The sequence below is a fragment of the Phaseolus vulgaris genome, chromosome 1 (genome assembly GCF_000499845.2).
Source record: "Phaseolus vulgaris cultivar G19833 chromosome 1, P. vulgaris v2.0, whole genome shotgun sequence".
Taxonomy (NCBI): domain Eukaryota; kingdom Viridiplantae; phylum Streptophyta; class Magnoliopsida; order Fabales; family Fabaceae; genus Phaseolus; species Phaseolus vulgaris.
This window is the reverse complement of record NC_023759.2, coordinates 4002973-4026486: the sequence shown is the minus strand read 5'-3', so window position 1 is coordinate 4026486 and position 23514 is coordinate 4002973. Positions and strand designations below refer to the sequence as shown.

At 30.5% G+C, this 23514-nt stretch overlaps 2 protein-coding genes across 2 annotated transcripts; one reads left to right on the top strand and one right to left on the bottom strand.

Moving 5' to 3' along the window:
- Positions 1–8083: 8083 nt before the first annotated feature.
- LOC137816685 (peroxidase 46) lies at positions 8084–10470 on the top strand. The gene is made up of 4 exons (XM_068619939.1): positions 8084–8429; positions 8851–9030; positions 9142–9307; positions 9926–10470. The coding sequence occupies exons 1-4, from the start codon at positions 8202–8204 to the stop codon at positions 10339–10341; spliced, it is 990 nt and encodes a 329-aa protein (XP_068476040.1). The 5' UTR covers positions 8084–8201; the 3' UTR covers positions 10342–10470.
- Positions 10471–13043: 2573 nt separating this feature from the next.
- On the bottom strand, positions 13044–15295 carry LOC137816684 (protein ENHANCED DISEASE RESISTANCE 2-like). Its single transcript, XM_068619938.1, has 2 exons — positions 15174–15295; positions 13044–14132 (listed from the first exon to the last, which is right to left on the bottom strand). The coding sequence occupies exon 2, from the start codon at positions 14087–14089 to the stop codon at positions 13202–13204; it is 888 nt and encodes a 295-aa protein (XP_068476039.1). The 5' UTR covers positions 14090–14132; positions 15174–15295; the 3' UTR covers positions 13044–13201.
- Between the last annotated feature and the right edge of the window lie 8219 nt (positions 15296–23514).

Here is a 23514-nt window from a genome sequence, read left to right as displayed (position 1 = left end):
TTTGCTTCATCGTTTACTTGTACTCATTCAATGATACAATTTTTATAAGAACTAATTTATTTAAGTTAAAAGACATAATTTTAGATTAAACGAAGAATGGATATATCTTTAAAAGATATATATATATATATATAAATAGATTAAAAACAATTTTTTTTTAATTCTAAAATTTTATCTCTCTAAATTTCAATTCATCATATTTACTATGAGTTCTATTTAGATACGTTATAATGGTATAAAGCATTGTGAATTGCGACTGATGTCTTTATTATATTGAAGTATTGAATTTGTTAATGATTTAAACCAATTGAGATTATGTTAGTATTATATATATTCTCTTATAAACCAATTCACATTATAGTATTATATATATTCTCTTATAATTTCGCGATAATTGTATAAAATAAAACCGTAATGATAATGTTGAATTTTCAAATAAATAATTGTTATTTTTAATTCTAAATAATTGCTCTTTCAGTGGGTATATGATCATTATAAAAGATTAATTTTTAAAATATTTAATGTAATGCCATATTTAAAACTGAAATAATTTGTTATGATTTTATAGAAGTGTTTGATGAGATTAGAGTTTGTCCTCTGATAATATAATGAAATTTTGTGTTAAATAGTAAAATATAGTTAATTAGCATTGCAACGACTTGACTTGAAAAACCGATTGTTTGAGAAAATGTGTCTCTTGTCCCCAGGAAAACGATTTCGGAAGACGTATTCAAATCAAACATAAATTACGCATTTGTCGTATTCATTCCTTATTTTTTCCACTCAATAATAATATCTTATTTTTCGTTATCCTCCTTATTTAATATATACTATTTCTGATAAAAATAATATCATACATTTTTATATAAATAATTAAAGCGAAAAATTTCACGTGAGGAGCGAATAAGTTTTAGGAATGCGTAGACACTAACACAGACACAGATACAACACGGACACTGACACGAAAATACGTATAATATTTAAAATGTAAGACACGGGGACACGAATCTATATATTATATAATTATGAATTATATAAATTGACAATAAAGATTTATGTGCACAAGTATGTTCCAGATTATTTTTTGGAGCAAAAAAATGTTTTTCATGTCTGGTTCAAAAAGATTTGTTTCTTATTTTTATAATTATAATAAAAATTTATACAATAAGTTTGAGTATTTAAAAAATTAATGTATTTTTTCTTCTTAAAATTGTGTTAGAATAGTACTAGAATTGTCAGAAATCCAACAAATACTTTTTGAATTGGACACTTCACGGATACGTGTCCTACAAGTGTCATACGAGTGGTGGTGTCTGGTATGAGTATCCAACACTGACACGCTATTTAAAAGAAGTGTTTGAACTTCATAGATAATCATCCTTTAAAACTAATGAAATTCTCAAACAAATAAATAAACAAAAAATACGTATTCATCTTGTTTAGTTGAAGAGTATACTAGAAATCAAATTGTTGTGCGTCTAGCTACTAAGAAATCAGATTGTTTACTCTGCAACTATAAATCTATGTAAAATGCAGACTTAATTTAGGAAGAGATAAGGAGAAGTAAGTGCATTTTGTTTAATAGGAGTATATGGATTAGTATCGGATATGTATGTACTTCAAATGTATTTTGCTATGAGACAACATCGTTCATTACTAGTCTGACCTGTTTTTTTTATGGAATACAAAAGTTGAGTTAGTAGCAGAGCAAAATCACTACAAGAAAAAATGGTTTTAACAAGGGTTTATTTTTACATTATCTAGGGTTAAAACCTCCATTAAGTCATTTATCCAGGGTTGTAATTTCTCCCGCTAAAACAGGTCCGGTGGATGAGAAGCTATGGTAGAGGATGAGAAGTATTGTGGAAGTGGAAGAGGAGAATGAACATTTTAGTCAAAGTTGTAAAAAGTCTGAGTATTTTCCTGAGGTTTGAAAATACATCTTTGGAAAAGTTAAAAAAATTATAATTTTTCTTTTTTTATTAAAAATATTTATATAAAATAAATAAAAATTAATTAATTTTAATTAAATAAATATTTAAAATCAAGAATATTTTAAAAAAAAATTATATGTTTAAAGTTACATTTTCAAAAACTTTAAGAATTTAGTTATCAAATATATTAAAATTATTTTTTAAAATATTTTTTTAAAAATTTTTAATTATATTTATTTATTGAAATTTGAGAAAATTTAAAATATTTTATTAATGTTTTACAATAAACATTTTAAAATTAACGAAAATTAAAAAAAAAATCATTATTTTGATGAGATTTTAGAATAAATTAATGAAACTTAACAAAGGTTAAAAAGCCTCAACTATTTTGCAGAGGTTTTAAAGTAAACCTTTGAAAATTAACTAAGGTTAAAAAACCTCCGTTATTTTGCGGAGGTTTTGAAATAAACCTATGGAAACTAATGAAGGTTAAAAAAACCTCAGTTATTTTGCGGAGATTTTAAAATAAACCTTCGGAAATTAATGAAGGTTAAAAAAACCTCCGTCATTTTGCCAAGGTTTTATAATAAACCTTTGGAATTTAAATAAGGTTAAAAAACCTCCGTTATTTTGTTGAGGTTTTAGAAAAAAACCTCCATTAATTAAATCAATTCCTAAGGTTATGTTAACCTCCGCTAAATAACCTCCACTAAAACCTTTTTTTCTTGTAGTGAATCCAGGATAAAGTCTAATATCTCTATGTAATAGAACACATGTTATTTTTTTTAAAGGATTGAATTATCTCTAGTACTTTTAATTTATTGATTTTTTTATTAAATATATATATTATAAATATTTTCTTCTTCATAAATATTATGTATATTGTGTTAAACACACCAATATTGAGAAAAGTAATTTTAGTAATTTTATGCAGAATAAAAAAAAAACAAAGCAAAATTTCATCTCCTACCAAGTACTTTTTTATAAGAAATTAATCTAGACCTTTTAAGCAAAATTTCTTAAGAAATTTATTTTTTGTCTTGAAAATAAATAGAAAAAGATAAAAATTAACGCTCATGGTTATTTCATTTATTCCTTTCCATTAGCCTTGAAATTTTAGTCTTGACATTATTATATGAGTGCTACTTTTCCTAATTCACTATAAGATGTGTTTAAACAAATAATAATATCTAAAATATATCATAAACAAAATAATAAGTTTATTAATATCGGTCAGGGTCGAACAACCTACCACACTCGGTATTAAAGATTGTTCGACCAACTAAAGATAAAAACCTCAAGGTAAAAAGGAATATGCAATAAATCATGTATTTACCCTAAGTTAGCTAGTCTTGAGCTAGCTAACTTGGTGCCCAAGCTATGTTATTTATCCTAGATTGGTGTTAACTCTCTCAATTAGGGTTAGGTTATTTAATCTAAACTATTCGTGACCCAAATACAATATCCAAAATAATTCCTAAACTAATTTGTACAATTATTTTCAATGTCCAAAATAAATTCCTAAACTAATTTCTACAATTATGTATAATGCTCGGAAGAATGAAGACCTAAAGGGGTGTTTTCCTCAATAAAGTTCCAAACTTCTTTGATTTTTTCAACTAAGTTGTGGTGACTTGGATAAACCCTCATCACATAGTTAGAGTAATAAACCGTCACCTGAGTAATTAGTGTGATACTTGAGCGAAATGTTTTACCCCAATAATGATTGCTTGAGTGTCACTCAACCAACCAACCCGACACTCATGTGATATATGAAAAAAAATAGAAAAAAAAAAACAAAATCACATAGCAATTTTACTATCACAACACTCAATTCTAACTTAATAAGAGAGTTTTTCAATACACTCCTCACATTAAGATTTCCAACATGGAAATAGTGGAGGTATTGATAAGTACAACTAATTTCATTAAGATAAATCTTTGATACACTCTTATACAATATTATAAAACTAAAATTTAAGTCTAATTTAAAATTACAAAATCAATTTTATAAAATAAAACTTGCTTTCATTTATATATTATAATTTATATATATATATATATAGCTTATATAAATTCTTCCATCTAAGTTTTATACAAAGTCATATTTTCTATTCATCCAATTGAACAAGGAGATAAATGATTAAGAAAATTATCATAAATACTATGATTAAAACATAGTTCCTTGAAAAGCTTTTTATTTAAAATAATATAAGATAATCAGACGTATGCGTCAAAATGCTGAAAAAAAAAACCGAATGCATCAAATAATTAATTATGTTGATAAAATAATTAAGCATCAAATAGGCTGAATGAGAATAGGTAAAAGAAAAATATGATACATGAAAATAGATTAAAAAAATACAACAAATTTAATTTAAGAAAACTAAAAATGAAAAAATTGCAAGATAGTCAAATAATTTGTCCACAATCGATTATTTATAACTAATAATCATGCTATATGAAATTACACTAAGAAAATCGATTATCCATATTTTTGTTACTATTTACTCATAGTAAGACAATAGATTATTCACAAACTCTTAAAAAAATAGTATTATTTTTTACAAAGACTTCTTCATGATACATGCTATATGAAAATTGGATTATTTTGTCTTACACTGAGAAAATATATTATCCATATATGTTGTTACTATTTTTTTATGATTAGAAAATAGATTACTCACTCTCTAAAAAGATATTATTTTTTAGAAATACTTTTATTTTCATTTTCATCTCATTTTATAAAACGTAATCGATAACTTTTTATTTTTTCCATTATTTGTTTTTATTATTTATTTTTAAACAAAAATAAAGAAAATGAATTGAATTAGATTTATTTGGTAAAAAGAAGATTCATGATTGTTTTTTCAGAAAGGGAAGTTTGTGGAGGATGTAAATATAACAAAATTATAGTCAGATTCGTGCAAATCACGGTTGAAAAAACAGAAGGGACAAACTCCAATTAAGATATAATACTTTCTTTGAAAGGAAAGTTTGTGGAGAATTTAAATATAATGAAATTATAGTCATATCAATATTTGCATGGTGGGAAAAAAATGAGAAAAAGAAAGTGAAAGAATGGTTTAGAGCGCACCATCCAATTGAAAAAATGGTGGTTAAGTATATTTTTAAGGCTTAAATAATTTCTTTTCTTTCTTTGCCAATTTTAGATATATGATCTTCAATAATAAAAATATATTATGTTCTTTAATAAAATTTGTACTTTATTTTACTTCCTACGTTTGCTTGTATTTTCATTAAATGGTAAAATGTTTAAAAGAACTGTTTTATTTAGGTTGAAGACATAATTTTAAATTAAATGAAGAATGCATACATCTTTAAGATATATATATACGAATATATTAAAAAAAATCATTTTTTTAATTATTCTAAATCTTTCTACATTTAGATAACTTTTAAACTCTTTTTAAGATTAGAGATAAGTCATTCATTGTGTCTACTAAGTGAGTTCTCACTTTTGAGTAGATAGTGAAAAATGTATTAATATAGCTCAATGAAAATCTTGATCTTGGTTGAAGTTTTGGAGATTCTACCAGAATATCTAGAAAGCTTTTGGATACTAAAGTTGTTTTTGTTAGAGGACAAACTACCTTCAAGTAAAAGAAACTAATTACATACATATATTAAATTACTAATTAGCTGAGTATTATAAAATATTCATAAAAATATTTTATAAAATATTAGCTCTTTTCACATAATTGACCCAATGATCAATCTTTTGTATTAACAAGTATATGAGTAAAGTTTTATAGAGTTGAAACTATATACAATAAATTATTTAAATTATATTGCAAATACTAAAATTTAAGAGTTTTTTTTAGAAACATAGTTAGATAAATTTGGTCAATAAATATCAATTTTTTCCATACTTAATCTATTGTATAATTTTTATTTTTTTTCTAATTTCTCATTAGACTAATTTCATTAAGTTGAATTCTCATTTTTTTTATTAACTAAGAGTTGAATTTTCTTGTATGTTCCTTTATCCTTACTATCCCTATTGGGTAACATGAATCAAAACATCTACACCTTAAAAATACTAATCATAGGATCCATGCAAAAGAGCATGAGGTTATGTTATGAAATGTGTCTTCCGTAGTACTAAGATGTAATTTTGAATCACTTAGTCCAACAATTAAGAAGACAAGTCCGCACAAACATATTTATTGTCATGTTATGATTAGGAATGGAGGTAATAGTATTAGTTGTTATGCAAGATTTTAAGGGTTAGAATTTTATACCACGAGAGACTTCTTTTTTATCAACAAAAAATAAATTAATTGAAATAGAATGTTTAAGAGATATGTTAACCTTATTACAAAAAATGAGCTAGTCCCCTATTAGAATACAAGCCAAAAAAACAACCTTTAGACTTTCTACTTCTACTTTACATTTGAAATCACAATCAATAGGTCATAGACTTTAACCAATACCACTAGAGAGTGTTTTAAGTGGGTCATAATCATGTGTCACACTTAGATTTGTTAATACTCCAAGTCCACAAATCCATTTATACAAATCGGATTATACAATCCGGTATGTTATTAGAAAATGAACATTGATTTGTACAATCCGAAACCAACACAAGAGATAAAAAAACATAGAACCTCCAAAAATGGTGTCAACTTTCAAAATAGAAAAAAAAAAAAAAAAAAAAAAAAAAAACTTATCATCACTACAATGTTTCCTTCAACCCACTTCAAGTCTCGCCTAACACGCTAGAAAAATGAAAGCTCTCTTGAACACTTGAACACTAGAGGCGTCAGCGCTGTGGAGATAAATAGAGGTGCGTTGCTTTAGAAAAAATAAAGAAGTGAAAGGAGGTGTTGTCGTTGTGATATCAAGAGAAAAATAGGATTTTTAAATTTTTAAAAAGGGTAGAAATGTAGTTTAACATTAACATCTGGAGGTACAAAGAGGATCAATGGAGGTGCAGGGAGAATTTGGCTTATTTAACCTCGCTGATTCAAAGACTACATGGGCCTGTACAACCATGCGTCGAGGCCTAAAATGTCTATGTTTCCTTAAGGCAGTTTCTTCCTGCACCCCCACATTTTTCTTCCTGCACCCCCACAAGGTTGCGCAAAGACAAAACTGTCCCTCTATAAACTGTACATTTATTTTTTTTTGTATTCCGGATTATGAAATCCGGTAAATTTTCGGATTGGCGCTTCCGTTAAATTTTCGGATTGGTGCATCCGGTAATCTCTCGGATTGATGTTTCCGGTAAAACATGAATAATAGTGTTAATTCAAAATAAAAAATGCAAAACATTCATAATTGAAAAAACCATTCCGGATCCTCCAATCCGTAATTCAAAATATGCATTCTGGATTCAGAAATCCATAATTCAAAAAAATCATTCCGGATCCACCAATCCGTAATAGAAATTAGGCTTCCGGATTCAGCAATCCGAAAATCAATAATTTATGCAAACTTTGCTTCTGGAACACCCCCACATCCGGAATGCACCATGATTCACTTCCGGATTGATGAATCCGTAGCATACTCCCAAATCCCGAAATTGTGGGGGTTAGTTTCGGAATTTACAAAATTATGGGGGTGCAGGAAGAAAAATGTAGGGGTGCAGGAAGAAAGTGCCTTTCCTTAATAGGGTTTGTACTGAGGAAGGGTTGTTCTTAAGCCCCTTTCATGTACTTGTCTATTTTTCTCACTCAATCAAATTGCACATGGTTTTATTTAGCTTCATCAATTTATTGTTTCCTGGTGTTGCCTAATGCGTTATGAACTAAAAGCACTTCAAAGCAAACTCAAACTACAAATGGTCCTTAAAATGCAAACATTAACTAGTGTTAGACCATAAAAGTATGGTGGAACTTTATAGTTAGCGGTTGAAATGAAAAGATGAAAGTACTATTTTTTTATGATTCCTCAGCATAGAGATTTTTATCCATAGCTGGTGTAGAACAAGCCTCTTATACTGCACTATTGTCCCAAACACATTGTTGAAATAATTATTCTACGGTTGATGTAATGTAATAAAAAGAGTTACCAGGATGCATCTTAAATGCTTCAGAGCAGGGATAATGCATGACCATGACCTCTTACATTTATGTCATCCACTGTCTTCATCCAACCACATAAATGTAGCTTTGCATTTGGTCTTTTTCCTGGTAATACTTTGCTGTATCTATCTCTATTCTCTATCATTATCATGTGACTGAGATTATCCACACTGCAAACAACTGAGACCTTACTCAAAAGGACTAAGAACTTGGTTCCATGGAGAAAGGAGCAACGGTTTTTCCTTTTCCCCTAGCAGTTTCTTGTCTTTTTATTGTCTTCTTTTTGGCTACTTCTGTTTCAAGTAGCCTGCTTTTCAACTTCTATGCAGCTTCATGCCCAACAGCAGAACTCATTGTAAGAAACAGTATCAGTTCATCTTCTTCTTCTGATCCTTCAATTCCTGGGAAGCTACTTCGCTTGATTTTTCATGATTGCTTTGTGGAGGTTAGCTTCTACTATTAGTCCTTCCTAACACATGTTCTTGCACATAAGTACTAAATTTGCCTGTATATGTTCATATTATATTTTTAGTTATCTTTCGGTGTATTTTTTGTATTTGAGCTTGGACTTGACTTATCTTACTCAGTGGTTGATGTAACATTGTGCTTGTGCACTTAATTTCTAGAGTTGAGTTTCTTATCAATTATTAATTTTGTTATTTAAAGTGAGCCGTTCACTTTGGAGAAATCAGATTCCTCTTGTTCTTGGACTTGAATTCTCTAAAGTGAATAAGGATAAAGAGAGTAATCTCAATTGTTAATAACAAATCAAATGTGGTTTCCCTTGTTCTTGTGTTTCCTCTGCGTGATGTGAAATTCAAAGGGGTTTAATCTTTTAAGATGGTGATCAATTTCATGATTTGTAGGGATGTGATGCATCTTTGATGCTATTAGGGAATAACACAGAACAAAGTGATCCAGCAAATAGGTCTATTGGAGGATTTTCAGTTATAGAATCAGCAAAAAGAGTCCTTGAGTTCCTTTGTCCCGGAACAGTTTCTTGTGCTGACATAATTGCTTTGGCTGCAAGAGATGCTGTTGAACTCGTAAGTTATGCACTTATCCTCATTATTATTACATTGCTTACACTCTTAAAAACGGCATTAAGATGAAGTTTGTTATGGCAATTTATCTGAGTGGCTCTCCCTTGAGAACAGACTGGTGGTCCCATGATTCAAATTCCCACTGGAAGGAGAGATGGCATGGTTTCAGTTGCTTCAAACGTTAGACCCAACATTTTGGACACAAGTTTTACAATGGATGAGATGATTAAGCGATTCTCCAATAAAGGGTTGTCCTTATTTGACCTTGTCATCCTTTCAGGTTCATATTCTTCTAAGTGTTTTCATGTCCTATAATACTGCCATGCTTCTCTTTAATAAGTATCATTCCTTTGATTTTCAGTTTCTTCCCCCACCCCTTTTAGAAGGGTAATTGCCCATGTGTTTCGTCATGATTGTGGTGGAAACCCCATAAAGGCACGCGGCTAGGAAATAGGTTCTGTTAGGTAGAAAGAATTGAATGTTGATGCCATGCAGATGGAAACCAACTCACCACATTTATTAGAAGTCCGAGTTGGTAGCTTGTTTTCAAATCTGATTTTTTAGCATTAAAAAATAATATGTTTGGTACTTGGTATAAAGATCTCATATTATATAATAACAGTAATAGTATTATGTTGAGAATCACACACCAAATTAACCAGAGATAGAAGATAGTGTTTTTAATTATGCAGATGTCAGAATAACATTTTTCAGTTTAACCCATTTAACTTCACAATAACCCTTCCTATAGGTACATCATACATGAATACATCTCACACTATGTAACTAATAGGAGGTCTCACATAACTTGTTTTAGGGTGCTACTTATATAGCAACTATACTTAAGGGCAAAGGGTTTTAAGATGAAATTAGTAACATGCTGTTTTTGGCTTTGTAGGGGCTCACACCATAGGAACTGCTCATTGCAGCTCATTCAGGGATAGGTTCCAACAGGACTCCAAGGGAAAGATGAAACTCATTGACAAAAGCCTTGATAGTAGCTATGCTGATGAGCTAATGAAGGAGTGTCCCTTGAGTGCAAGCCCATCAGTACAAGTTAACAATGATCCTGAAACTTCCATGGTCTTTGACAACCACTACTACAGAAATCTTCTCACCAACAAGGGGTTGTTCCAATCTGACTCTGCCTTGCTAAGTGACAACAGAACAAGGAAATTGGTGGAGGACTTGGCAAATGATCAACAGTTTTTCTTTGAAAGTTGGGGCCAGTCTTTCATGAAACTCACTAGTATTGGAGTCAAAACTGGTGATGAAGGTGAAATTAGGCGCTTCTGTTCATCAACTAATGCATAAAAAATACGCATATACCAAGATTCTCTATGTAGAATGGAAAATAATGTCTATACTGCGTTTATGTATCTCTTCTCAATTCTTTCTTGCCATCTGATACACATTTCTTTTGTATTGCTGTAGCATAACAAATATTGATTTTCTTGATGAAATAATGGCAATTGAAATAATATATTTTATTTGTAAAATAAGTTGTACAAAACTTTAATTCTTTTTAGCTCCATTAATTCTCAAATCCAAATTCAATCAATTCCTAATTTGATTTCTAAACTCAAAAACATAATTGTAATCACAAAGGGCATAATAGAGAATAGAAGAACTCGTAGTGTTAAACGATCGGTATAAAACTCAAGTAAGCTTGATTGATCATGATTATGTGAATTGATAATCAAGAATTAGTTCTTCGTGGATGAAGAACACCAAATGAAATTCAGAGAAAGTGAGAGAAGAAAAGGAAGAGCCTAAATGGAATTTGAGAGAAAAAAGAGAAAACAAGATAAATAGTCAATTCCTAAATATGAAAATTAAGCAAATGATTTATATGGACAACTTTAAAAGTACATTTAGGCTATATATGTTCTGAAATTTAATGTAAAGATATGCTTAAATGTAGGTTTGAATTAGGTCACACAAGTTTAAAATAAAACATGGAGAATTGAATCCACGTGGCAGCTTAAAAAATCGTAGAAAATAGTAGAGAATATCAATTTCAACAAACCATATATTTATTTTGAAGTCCTGAAAATGTAGAATCAAATGTAATTAGAATCAATAAAAAACATCTATTACAGAAAAAGCTGGTCAAAACAATAAGTAGAGATTATATTAACCAAAAATACAAAATTAAAGTAAATATGTACATTAAATTCAATTTATATTACTAAAAATAAATAAAAAACATGTAAAAAGTGTTTTCATTGTATGATAAAACTATAAATATATACACAAAATATTTACATAAAATGTCAAATATTCATATGTGTTTCCAATAGGGAATAATGGTTTAGACCAAGAGTAACAACATACATTTTTTTTCTCGTAATGCATGATGTATTTGTTCTTTGTTAATATTTGATTTTTTTTCCTTACAATATTTATTTTTACTAATGAATGTAATGAGAACTTATTAATTATCATTATATCTTTATTTTTCTCTTTTATGTTTGTGTTGTGATCAGGAATGTTAAAATCATATCTACTAGAAAACATTGGTCTTAATATAAAAGAAGAAATTATTGATTATGAAGACCTATTACATATGTTAGTTTTAATGATGTGCATATGCACTTTTGTGATGTTATTGATTTCATGGGTGAATGTTATCATCTCTTAAATATTATTATTTAAATCATTAAAAAAGTTTTTAGAAAATACTTGTTTACTATCATTCACCCAATTTATAAACATAATAACATATAAGACCCTTTTAAAATAAACTTGAATTAACATTTTATTATTATTATATCAAGTAGCATTCTTCCATTGAACACTTGCACTAATATCTTTGTTGAGGTGTTGGAGAGATAAAGAATAACCTCTCATTTAAGTTTTCTACATTCCAAAAAGTTGGAAATCAAACACTTTAGTTAAATTACGTGAGTTTCATTATTCACGTCAGTCCAAATTGAAAAATGTAAAATATTTTTAAAAAAAATATTAAACTATATAGATTGACTTTATACTTATGAGAAGAATTTGGTGAAGTAGGGCCATTATCATAAGGGTTGATTTCATATTTAAAAATTACAACCAATCATTGTAGATCTTCAAATTCTATGTCCTCTTGCATCTTCCCTACACACCAAATGATATCAATTCATGCACCTATCTTCCACCATTATTTTATAACTCAAATCCAGCTTACCCAGGTTGGCATCCATGAGTAATAAAATTGTGCATGGGTGTGGTGGTTGGTATCAATAGATATGAGTTCATATCGGTTTTCTTATGTTAAAAGTTTTGTGGATAAAAAATAGTTAAAAAAAATCTATTAAAAATTAATAATTAGATTTTTATATCTACTTGTATAGATAAAATGCACTTAGATAGTACATGAGATTGAGCGTAATAATTGTTGTTGGTGTCAATCATTCTTCTAATATTCGTGTCTTCGGTCATGTTTCCGTATACTTGAGTTCTCTCACTCCTTCAGACTTTTTAACCTTTTATTCCTTATGTTTCTGTATATGTCACTCGAATTTGTAAGAAGATATATGTCTTTATGTTTCTGTATATGTCACTCGAATTTATAAGAAGATATATGTGAAATATATTTTTAATAAATTATTATTAGTTGATTTCTGATAATGTTATCCAGATTTGACGGGATAGGATGTGATCCGAATTTATAAAGTATTTTCTTACTTATCACTTATTATTAAAAAAAAATTAACGTGATTGATTGGTCGTGAATCAAGTGACGTGACACACTCGATCCATCCTGTTATATTATATAAAAATTAATTATTACTTAATTTTGTTTTTTTAACAAAAATTGTGGAGTTCAAACTGGAGAAGAAAGGAATGTCCAATATATGCGAGTTATTATTGTCAACAGTGCAACAACTAATATAAAAGGGTAGGATAAATATAGTAATATCTCTTTTTTTTCAACATAAAAAAAAACCTATTTGTGTGAAATTATTAACATTTTTTATTAAAATAAAATAAAAAATAATTAAAATTAACCTTGTCTAGACATGCTCTTTAGAATAAAATTAAGCTTCAGTAAGCACAATTAGTAATAAATAATATTGGCATTATTTTCAATATATAAAAAAATGAGAAATTAAAATCCATAGGATAACAATTAAAACTTGAAAAAACTCATAATCTTTTGTCACTAAAACAGTATTCACACAGTCTAATCAGCCAAACTAAGATCATCCGCAGACTTATGGTGACTCACTTTGGCCGACCCAATCCGCGGCACGTGCGCTACGTGCAACGCCTCCACCACGGTGGCCGACGCCATCTCCATCTGGCAAACCCTCACACCGCCGATCAGCTGCTCCGGCAACTCATCCTCCGTTTGTGCCTCCACCAGGAATCCCATGTCGATTGTAACTGCCGTAACATGTCCCAAGGTGAGGTGCAGAATCGCATTGGCAATCGCGCTGCTTCCTATATCGACGTCGATTTCGAGGTAATTGTTTCCTCTGTGGTATGTGCAATTTAACGCTTTCCCTAACAAACATGCGCTGTGGTTCCCCACGGCTTTCTTCACGATCCACGGTCCCTTCACGATCCGGTTCACCAGCTTGAACCGCTGGTTCCGGAACGTGTCGTCGCCGTGCACGAACCGGTACAGCAGCGAACTGGTTCGGAGCGATTCCGGATCGTCCGTTGCGAAGTAGAACACCGCGCTGTGGTGGTCCTTCCCGCCGGGGATCTGGAGGTTCACGGCGAAGATGAAGCTCTTCAGAAAGTGGCCTAGGGTTTGCTGCGACCTCCGGAGTGCCTGCATTACGCGATTGTCCGAGCGTGAGAGCACGTGCTCGAGCTTCGTGGAGGATTTGAGCCAATCCATGCCGGCCGGCGAGAGGAGGTAGTTTCCGGCGGGGGCCTTTTGGCGGTTCTTGAGGTAGTTGGAGGAGCGGAGGGAGAATACGTTCCCCGGTGGCGACGACCAGCCATTGGTTCCGTTGTTGAGGTCGACATGGCGGAGGGAGCCGCCGTTGACCGAGTCAGAGATCCAATCCGGAATTCCAGGGGCAGAAGCGGATCTCCGGTGAAGGTTCGGCGGCGGCATTGGTGGAGGATTTTATTGCACACACTGTAGAAGTTGAACTCAACTGCATTTATGGTGGAGAGAAGAGGGGTGTGTTAGCAAGGATAAATTGAAGGAGGACCTAGAAATAAAATATAAAAATATTTATTTAATCTTTATAATTAATCAAGTTTTATCTCTTAGTTTTTATATTTAAATATATTTTCTTTACATATTTTTAAATTTTTAAAGTCCTATACGGTAAAAGCTAAAAGTATTAAAATAATACAATTAGAGGCTAAATATAATTAAAACAGTATGTGTACAAATTAAAAATGTATATAAAGAAAAAAAAATGTATGATTATAAGAACTGAATGATTTCTTAAAATGGTAAGTGATTAATTAAATTTTAATTTTGATTCTTTTTCTATAATTTAGTTTTTGCATTTTATAAAGTATATAATTTTAAACTATTTTTATATGAATCTTAGATCTATCATATTTATTTAAACTAATATCAAAACAATAATTAATTAAAATAAAAAACATATTAAAAAAAATTTACTGAATCAAAATTGTATTTTTGTTTTAAAAAGGTTAGATGTTAAAATTTTGAAGAAAGAAATGGAGATGAAGAAAACAAAGCAATAATTTAGTAAAAGAGAATAATTAGAAAAAGGCTTTAATTTGACTTGGCCAGCTAATAAGTAATAACAGTGCACGATGCATAAATAAAAAAGCATATGCTATTTAAAGATGTGTTTGTTTCTGTTTCAAAGTTCAATAATTCAAGCCATCAAATAAAGGTTCAACTTGTTTTGTAAACTCGAGAATAAAACTTTTTAACACAATAATGAAACTATTGGGTTTGACAACTATATTTTTGATTTGAAACATTATACTAATTGTCGAATGAGTTGGAAAAGGATTGTGTGTATTATTTTTGAACTGTGTTCATGGTATAATGTCAGATATTCTTAATCATTTTCTTCAACAAATGTGTTTATCTACCAACCATATCATAGCATTATTTTTCATCATCAATGCATGGGAGAGATGCCAACAAAAACAACTTCTTAAAAGTTGTAAATTAGCTGCATAATTAATAATGTTAAACATCTAACCTTGATGAAGCATGTGCATAAAACATTGCTGTTAATGAAATTCTTTCACGAGAAGACCTCCTTGAAGCTTAAAGAGATGAAAAATTGCTTAATTTCATCTCTAAGCAGTGGCTTTGGGTGTTGGTTTTTGAGATTGGTTTCTTCAATTTGAAGCCAAAAATGAATCAGCGTTGGAAGGTAGTGGTTGTGGTTTCTTTCGGTGGTGTAGCCATGTATGTAAACCTTGTTTTTTTATTGATTTCATCATCATCATCCATTGTTGCTGATTTGGAGTTGCAGGAAAAAAATTGCGCTTCCATGAATTTTAGGAAACTTTTTGGGGCCGTGGGTTTTAAGGAATTTGCTATTTCCTTCGCTTCTCTTCTTTCTTTCTTTATTTTGTTTGGTTGTTCTGATGGTAGTTTTTGTGGTGTATCTATTGTTTTGGATGATTTCTTAATGTAGCTATTTTTATTTTTGGGTAAGAAAAGTGTTTGATAAAATGTCCCAATTAAGAAGAGTATAATTTTCTAGTGTTGTAAGGATTAGATTTTAACAAAATATTATCACTGTGGAAGATCTATTGAAATAAAATGTAGTGGAATAGATACTAATCTTAGTATTCTGTTTTACAATTGTAAATCGATTATATATGACTACTTTCAATCATGTGAGAAAGATCTGGAAAATTATTATGAAAAGTTGGAAATGGAAATTGAAGATTTAAGGAAACAAGTTGATAAATCGAAAACAAACATGAGATTTGTTGATAAATTGTAAACGAAGAAGACGCTCTAGGGTAGTTTGAAAATTAATAGATTTGAATATATGATGAAATTGGAAACTTGATTAAGTTAGTAGATAGGGGTTTATTACAATCACATATCCTAATAAAAAAAATTACAAAATAAAGTTCCTAGAATATATTTCACCTTTTGTTTTTTATATAACAATTACAAAATAAAGTTTCTTAAACATTCCTAAGTCATTGTAGTGATTCCTTTGGCATTTATTTTGTTGAGTTAATATCAAAGTATTTCAAAAGAGACACATTTGATTACATACAAAATTTGTGAAATTTATATCTACTTAAAAATTTGTGGATCTTATATCTACTTAAAGTAAAAAAAATAAAAATATCATTCATTTATACATAGTGCATACTTAGACTTAAAAAAAATGCAAATGAGTTTTTCAACAAGATTCATGTGAAGAATCTAAGATTTCTCTCAGAGGCTTCTAAAAAACAATCAATCATCATTTAAGATCTAAGATCTTAATCAATATCTTTGCGTCGTCTTTAAGATCCTTCTTTGGATCTCCTTTTCAACCTTTCTACAGGTTCAAGTCAATGTTCTCTATGCAAGTGCCACATACTAGTAGTATGGTGGTGTCAGCTGAGTCCACCAAATAAGACAACCAAAATTCTTAGATTGTGCTCCTAGATCATCTATCAACATGGTGTGGAAGGTGAGGTGGCCAACGAAATGATCTCCATCCATGGTAGTGTCATTTGTCCACCGTCCTCAAAGGCATTTATCCATCGTCCTCAAAGGCATTTATCCAATGTGTGTAAACATAGTTGGCGATCCTCCATTTGACTTTAAAAAATGTTATTTTTGAAGTGAGTCTTTCACTACTTCTCAAGTCACAAACAAAGACTCATATTGTTCATACGTAAAAGATTTAATCACAATATATCTTCTTCTTTCCTTGCATTATTTGCAAATTCACTTGTTTTCTAAACTTGTTATATCTTAAGTTTGCTACTATTGAAACTCTCAAAACTTAATGAACTTACTTTATTTAAGTTGGATGACTGGCGAGAATACACTCTATCATTGATGTTAAGGTAGACCCTCCCAAATGATAATGACATGTATTTACTAAGGTTATCAAATTGAATAAGTGATCTTTTCTCACCACTTAGCGTCACACCCTCCAATGTTAATAAACCACCTTATGGTTATCTTTTGCTCTAAGAATTTATTTCTTATTAGCATAATTCTCTTGATAAAATAAGTCTTTTAGAACTCATGTGGATTCCTTAGTCAAATTTTTCTTTATATTTGTCTCCAATATTATGTTTGGTTATAATTTTTTGTAACAAAATTCACTTTATTATAATTTTTATAACAAAATTTTCCATTTGGTTATAACAAAATTTTCCATAATTCATAGTTACTGTTTAAAAATGCACTTTCTGGAAAACAAATTTCATATTCCAAAATTCACTTTCCATAACACATTGCCATAAGCTTTAGGATTGACGGTTCAGGAAATCTACTTAACTTCTCTTTCTAGAACTCTTCTGTATAACTTCTAGAAACAAGTTTCCAAATCCAAATCGCACTTCGTAGTTTTCTAAATAAATGGTTCTAGAATACAATGTCAAACACCCCCAAACTATTTCAAATTATGTTATCCAAAATGTCCCCTCACAATTCTAGAAACTCTGTTTCCACAAACACGTTCCAGAATAATTGCTCTGGAAGCCTTTTTTCAAACTACGAAATCCAGAAACGTTGTTGCCACCACTTCAACCAACATAACTAAAGAAAAAACAAGTCTTCCATCTCGGAAACCACCTACCCTTGCTTCTAAACAACTCCACTACACATTGTCGAAACTATCCCCTTCCTCCACCATCGACCTTCAGCCACCATCACCAATAAGTCTTCCATGGACTCATGCCTTTCAAATAAAACTCCCAGACAAAAATGGTATTTTAGAAATTATAGGGGTGCAGGCAGAAATTGAGGGAGTGCAGGAAGCAAAAGCCTAAACCATATCAGCCAACACCAAACTTTCAGAAAGGTGAATCACATTTCCAGTACCAGGGCCCAAATTTCATCGCTACCTGGGCTGTTGGATTCAATTGCAATAAGTGGCATGGCTGAACTGGGAGAATAATTTACTATAATGACTTCTAATTTATTGTGTAATTGTACACTGAGAGTATATCCAAATTAAACTCAATTTGATTTGCAGCGATAATATCAATACCACATTTTTAGTGTGGCGACCAAGCACTAACTTTCTTTCAATTAGATTACAAGATTTTGGTAGAGTTACACCATTCTACAAGTGTTTCTACGTGGGTTTGAACATCAAAAGTTCCCCAATCGTTAAGATCAAAATTACTAAGCACAAGAGACTATAGTCGTACCAACCAACCACATAGGTCAAATTTAGAGTCATTTAAACCACACTTTTGGGAGGAAAAAGAAAACTTAAAACAAAACACACCATCAAGAACCACAGTGAAAAAAATTTCGTCCATGTGCTTTTGTTTCTTTTCCCATCACTTTCAACTTTACATTACACGTCAGGCAGCTACATATAGGTTAACTGGTTAAGCCAATTCCATAAATTGAAATATAAAATAGCACACAGCTTAATCTTTTGTGCACATCTAGAAAAGTAAAATTACCAACACCAAAACTGCAAGTGATTGTTATTATAGAAGTTACAAAAATTAAATTACATAAGACATACCCTTACCATTCACTTATTTTATGATACTTGCATTACATTACAGAACCAGTATTAGCTTTTTTTGTTCCAAACCTTATTGAATGAAGGTTTGGAAATTCAATGAACAGCACATAAACCTAAAATAAATGCAGTGTAAACATGAGAGACCCGAGTTCAGAAATCAGGTGAACAGTATTCATATTTCCCATTCTCATCAGGCAGTAACAGGTATGATACAAAACTATAAACCAGACAATTTTTCTATTTCTGAAACATTCTCACAAACTTGTTAGTGTTTCAGATTTTTGCTTGTGTGAATATCTGAATTAACTAGTTTACACATGCATATTTCCAAAAGCTACAGCCAAGGCCTTAAAAAGTCAACATTGACAAGATAAGAAAGACGAAATTATCGGAAGATCATTTTATTGTGAGAAAGAGAAATGCCGGGACTCACATATCAGTATTACTAAGTACACTCTATAACACCATTTTTTTCTAACAAATTCATTGTTATATAGTGAGACTCACCTAGTTACAACTGTCTCAATAAACTTTAATCAACAGTGAAGAGTGTATTACAATGCGTGCATTAAAGATTGTTGCCAGCATTTCTCTAGTCCTAAGCTAAATCCCAAGATACTGGTTTCGCTCTGGTTATGAAGCAGGGCTCCAACAGACTCCCTAAAATTTAATCTAATACCTTTGGTTAAGGCAGACTAAAATAACAACAAACGGTTTAGATAAAGTCTCCAAGGAAACATCTTTAATCCACCTTAAATACCAACCAACACAAGTGCTCAACTGTTCATAAACACCTCATTCTCCCTGGTCTAACACAACCTTGTTACTTAGTTGACAAAATGATACAACTCCCTTAAACACCAAGATCCTGCCCCTTTCCCTAGCCCCCAACTTCAAAGTCTTAATTTGTAACACCTTTCACATCTATGTATGCTATACACATAAATACATTAGAAGAGAGCAAATGAAACAATTTTCTCCATAAATTAAAATTAATTTATGCATAAGCGAATTGATAAAAACTCTCTTATACCATTTTCTCCAATAACTTTTTTTTTATATAAATAAGCTTACAAGAAAACTTATGTTATTTGTTTCTTCTTTTCTTCTCTTATAAGTTATAAGTGTTGATTTGGATATAATTGAATCACTGAAATAAACATAATGCATGTTTGAATAAACAACTCCATAAATACTTCTATGAATAAGAGAGCTGGTATAGATTAAAAGAAGTCATGTTGTAGAGAAACTAATACAAGAGAACTTTTACAAATCAGTTGACATAAAAGTGTATATTAACTTATGGAATAACTTCTTTGATCTTCTGTTTTTATTTTGTTCTGGAAGTATCTATGAAAAACTTTATCCAAAAGCCCAAACCACACAATACAAATAACATAAGATGAACTAAATTGCAGCTAGACTCTACTCCTCGGAGATTATTCAGTTTTGGCACAACAGCTCACACTCTAGCTTGTGAAAGCAAGCAGCATTGACTATATCACTAAAACTCAAAATTTAAGAATAAATCGAAACCTCATTCATCACTCTTATACAAAAACAACAACAAATTCCTATCCTCTAATGCACACAATTCCACACAACAATTGTTTGTAGAAAACGAAACTAAATTAGAACTTGCTTTTTAATTCAGTCAGTGAGCTTTTCTTCTCACTTGCTGCTGTTCTTGTTGTTGCTGCTGTTGCGACCTATTGTCGGTGACCAATCTATAAATCCAATAGACCTGGAAAATAGAGATATAAGTGATTAGGTTAGGTTTTGATGAGGTGAAGAAGAAGAAGAGATAAATGGTTAGGGTTACCAAAGCGAAGACGTGAAGCGCTATTAGAAGAACGACGAACAAAGATACTGCATAGGAGATCCATGAATGACCTTGAGATTCAGATTCCGTCATTGCAGGGAAGAAGAGAAGATTTAGATGCGGAGCAGCACGACGTCGTTTTACTGGAATACGGATCCAACCCTTTTCTTTTCCATTTTCTGGTTTCTCTCGCCACTCTCACTCTCTCTCTTGCCGGAACATGCTCTCACTTCCTCACTGTGTTCAAAAAGTACAAAAAGTAAAAATACATGTAAAATTTAAAAAATTAATGGTCAAATTTGTAAAATAAAAGAGTTAAATCATAATAATTACGTCTTTTTTTATGAAGGTTTATTTATCTAAGGTTTTGTATAATTATATTTTCAAATATTTTTAGATAAACTAAAAAGTACTTTTCGCTAAGATTTTGTGTTTAGACAGTGCTTTTATTAATTACAAAAATTATCACTTTAGTTTTATTTTATTTTAATCTTTACCTGGGAAATAAACACATTTTTTTTTAATTTCATTTTATTATTTTATTTTGAAATCTGTTATAGGAAATAAAAAAAATCGTAATTCCTATACAAATATTTAAAACAGAAAATAAATATAAACAAAATAACATATTTATAATTAAAAATAAAAACAAAAATAATATGTAATAGTAAAATAGTGACAAGTCATTGTTCTTTCAATCTTATTTCTCTTAAATTTTTACCAATATTGGTACACATTTGAACAGAAATACCAATACAAAAGTCTTTTTAAATATAATCTTTCACTCTTTTTGGCAACAAGAAAATGCTGATCAATATTATATCATTAAAAAATGTTATAAAATTATATATATATATAAGGAACAATTAACCACTATAAAATAAATAACATATAGATGTAGCAACTAATCAATATTATCTCAATCTTATAATGTTTAAGACAAGTCTTTTATAAGATCCCATGCTAATTTTAAGATTTTAACAATATCATATAAATATGTTTTAATGACAACTTTATATATATATATATATATATATATAAGATTTGGATATTAAATTTAAAAAATTTATTAAGACTTTTACATTAAAAATGGTATAACTATTAACTTCTTTGTGATCAAACTAAGTAGGAAAATCATATTCATGTAACAAGCATGCTATTGGACATTTTTTAGGCAAGGGGGAGTTTTTTAATATAATTATGAAAAAATAATATATATGTTTACATTAGAATTTCCTAACCTCATTTATAAAATAATTGTCCATCTTAATTTGTATTATTATGATTTTTTTAATAGTGTAAATTTAGTTTTTAAATTTTGAAACTAATAAATTTTAATCTATTTATTTATTGACCATTAAGGATGGATATAGATCAGAAAACTAACAAGAAGTTACAAACTAATTGACTAAATTTATTAAAAAAATGAAGGTCACTTTATACAAAATTTGTTGGGTATGATAAGCTAATTTGTTTATATAATAATAATAATAATAATAATAATAATAATATATGTTGATAAAATAATAATAAAAATGTATTAGTTTTTTCAATATAATATCATAATATAAAAAAAGAAGAAAGAGGGAATTAAGAAAAGAGAGGAGAGGGGGATAATGCAAACAAACCAATAGAAATAGGCAAGTGAATACAAAGAAAACAAGAAAATAAATAATAAAATTATAATAATTAAAATGAAATGAAATAAAAATAATAATAAAACGTTAAACAAATACACATAGTTTTTATTATCATTTAATTATAACTTAGTAGCATAAATTTTAAGATAATTATTAAAAATTAATAAATTTATTATATATAATTTATAATTGAATAAAAAATTATTTTTATTATGTAGCTTAATGTTACATGTTACTTGAAATCTGCAACCTGCTACCCGCAACCTCCAACGTGCAACCTGCTACCTACAACCTATAACCTACTAACTACTATCTGCAACCTCCAACCTGCAACATGCTACCTACAACATATAACCTGTAACTTACTACCTGTTACCTGCTACCTGCTACGTGCAACCTACTACCTGCTACATGTAAGCTCCTACCTGCAACCTTCTACCTACCTACCTGCAACATGTTACTTGATATCTACTACCTGCTACTTTTTACTTGCTACCTGCTACCTGCTACGTGCTACATCCAACCTACTACGTGTAACTTGCAACCTGCTACCTGCAAACTACTACCTGCAACCTGCAAACTGCTACCTTGCAATCTTAAACCTACTACATGCAACCTTCAACCTGCTACCTGCAACCTACTACATGCTACCTACTACCTGCAACCTTATACCTAGATGTTACCTGCTACCTGTAACTTTCTACCTACTTGTTACCTGCAACCTGCTACCTGCTACATGTAACCTCCTACTGCAACCTCCTACCTACTTGCAACCTGCTACTTGATATCTGCTACCTGCTACTTGTTACCTTTTACCTGCTACCAACTACCTTCTACGTAGGTTACTTCCAACCTGCTACGTGCAACCTGCTACTTGCAAACTACTACCTATAACCTGCAAACTGCTACCTGCTACCTTCAACCTGCTACCTGCAACCTGCTACCTGCAATTTGCTACCTGTAACATGCTACTTTCTACCTGCTACTTTCTACCTGCTACCTGCTACCTGTTAGTTGCTACCTGCAACCTTATACCTACCTGTTACCTGCTACCTACAACTTTCTACTTACCTGTTACCTGCTACCTGCTACCTTCAATCTGCTACCTTCAACCTGCTACATACTACCTACAACTTGTTACTTGCTACCTGCAACCTGCTACCTGGAACCTACTACGTGCAACCTAATACTTGTTACCTACAACTTGATACTTGCTACCTACAACCTGATACTTGCTACCTACAACCTATTACCTACAACCTTCTACCTGCAACCTACTACTTGCTACTTGCTATCTGAAACCTGCTACCTGCTACTTGCTACCTGCTACCTGCTACCCGCTACTTGTTACCTGCTACCAGTTACCCGCTACCTGCTACCTGCTACGTGCAACTTACTA

Coding starts and splice junctions, on each gene's coding strand:
- LOC137816684 (XM_068619938.1), bottom strand. CDS start 14,089: ATGCCGCCGCCGAACCTTCACCGGAGATCCGCTTCTGCCCCTGGAATT.
- LOC137816685 (XM_068619939.1), top strand. CDS start 8,202: ATGGAGAAAGGAGCAACGGTTTTTCCTTTTCCCCTAGCAGTTTCTTGT. Junction 8,430..8,850: donor TTCATGATTGCTTTGTGGAG/GTTAGCTTCTAC, acceptor CATGATTTGTAG/GGATGTGATGCATCTTTGAT. Junction 9,308..9,925: donor TGACCTTGTCATCCTTTCAG/GTTCATATTCTT, acceptor TTGGCTTTGTAG/GGGCTCACACCATAGGAACT.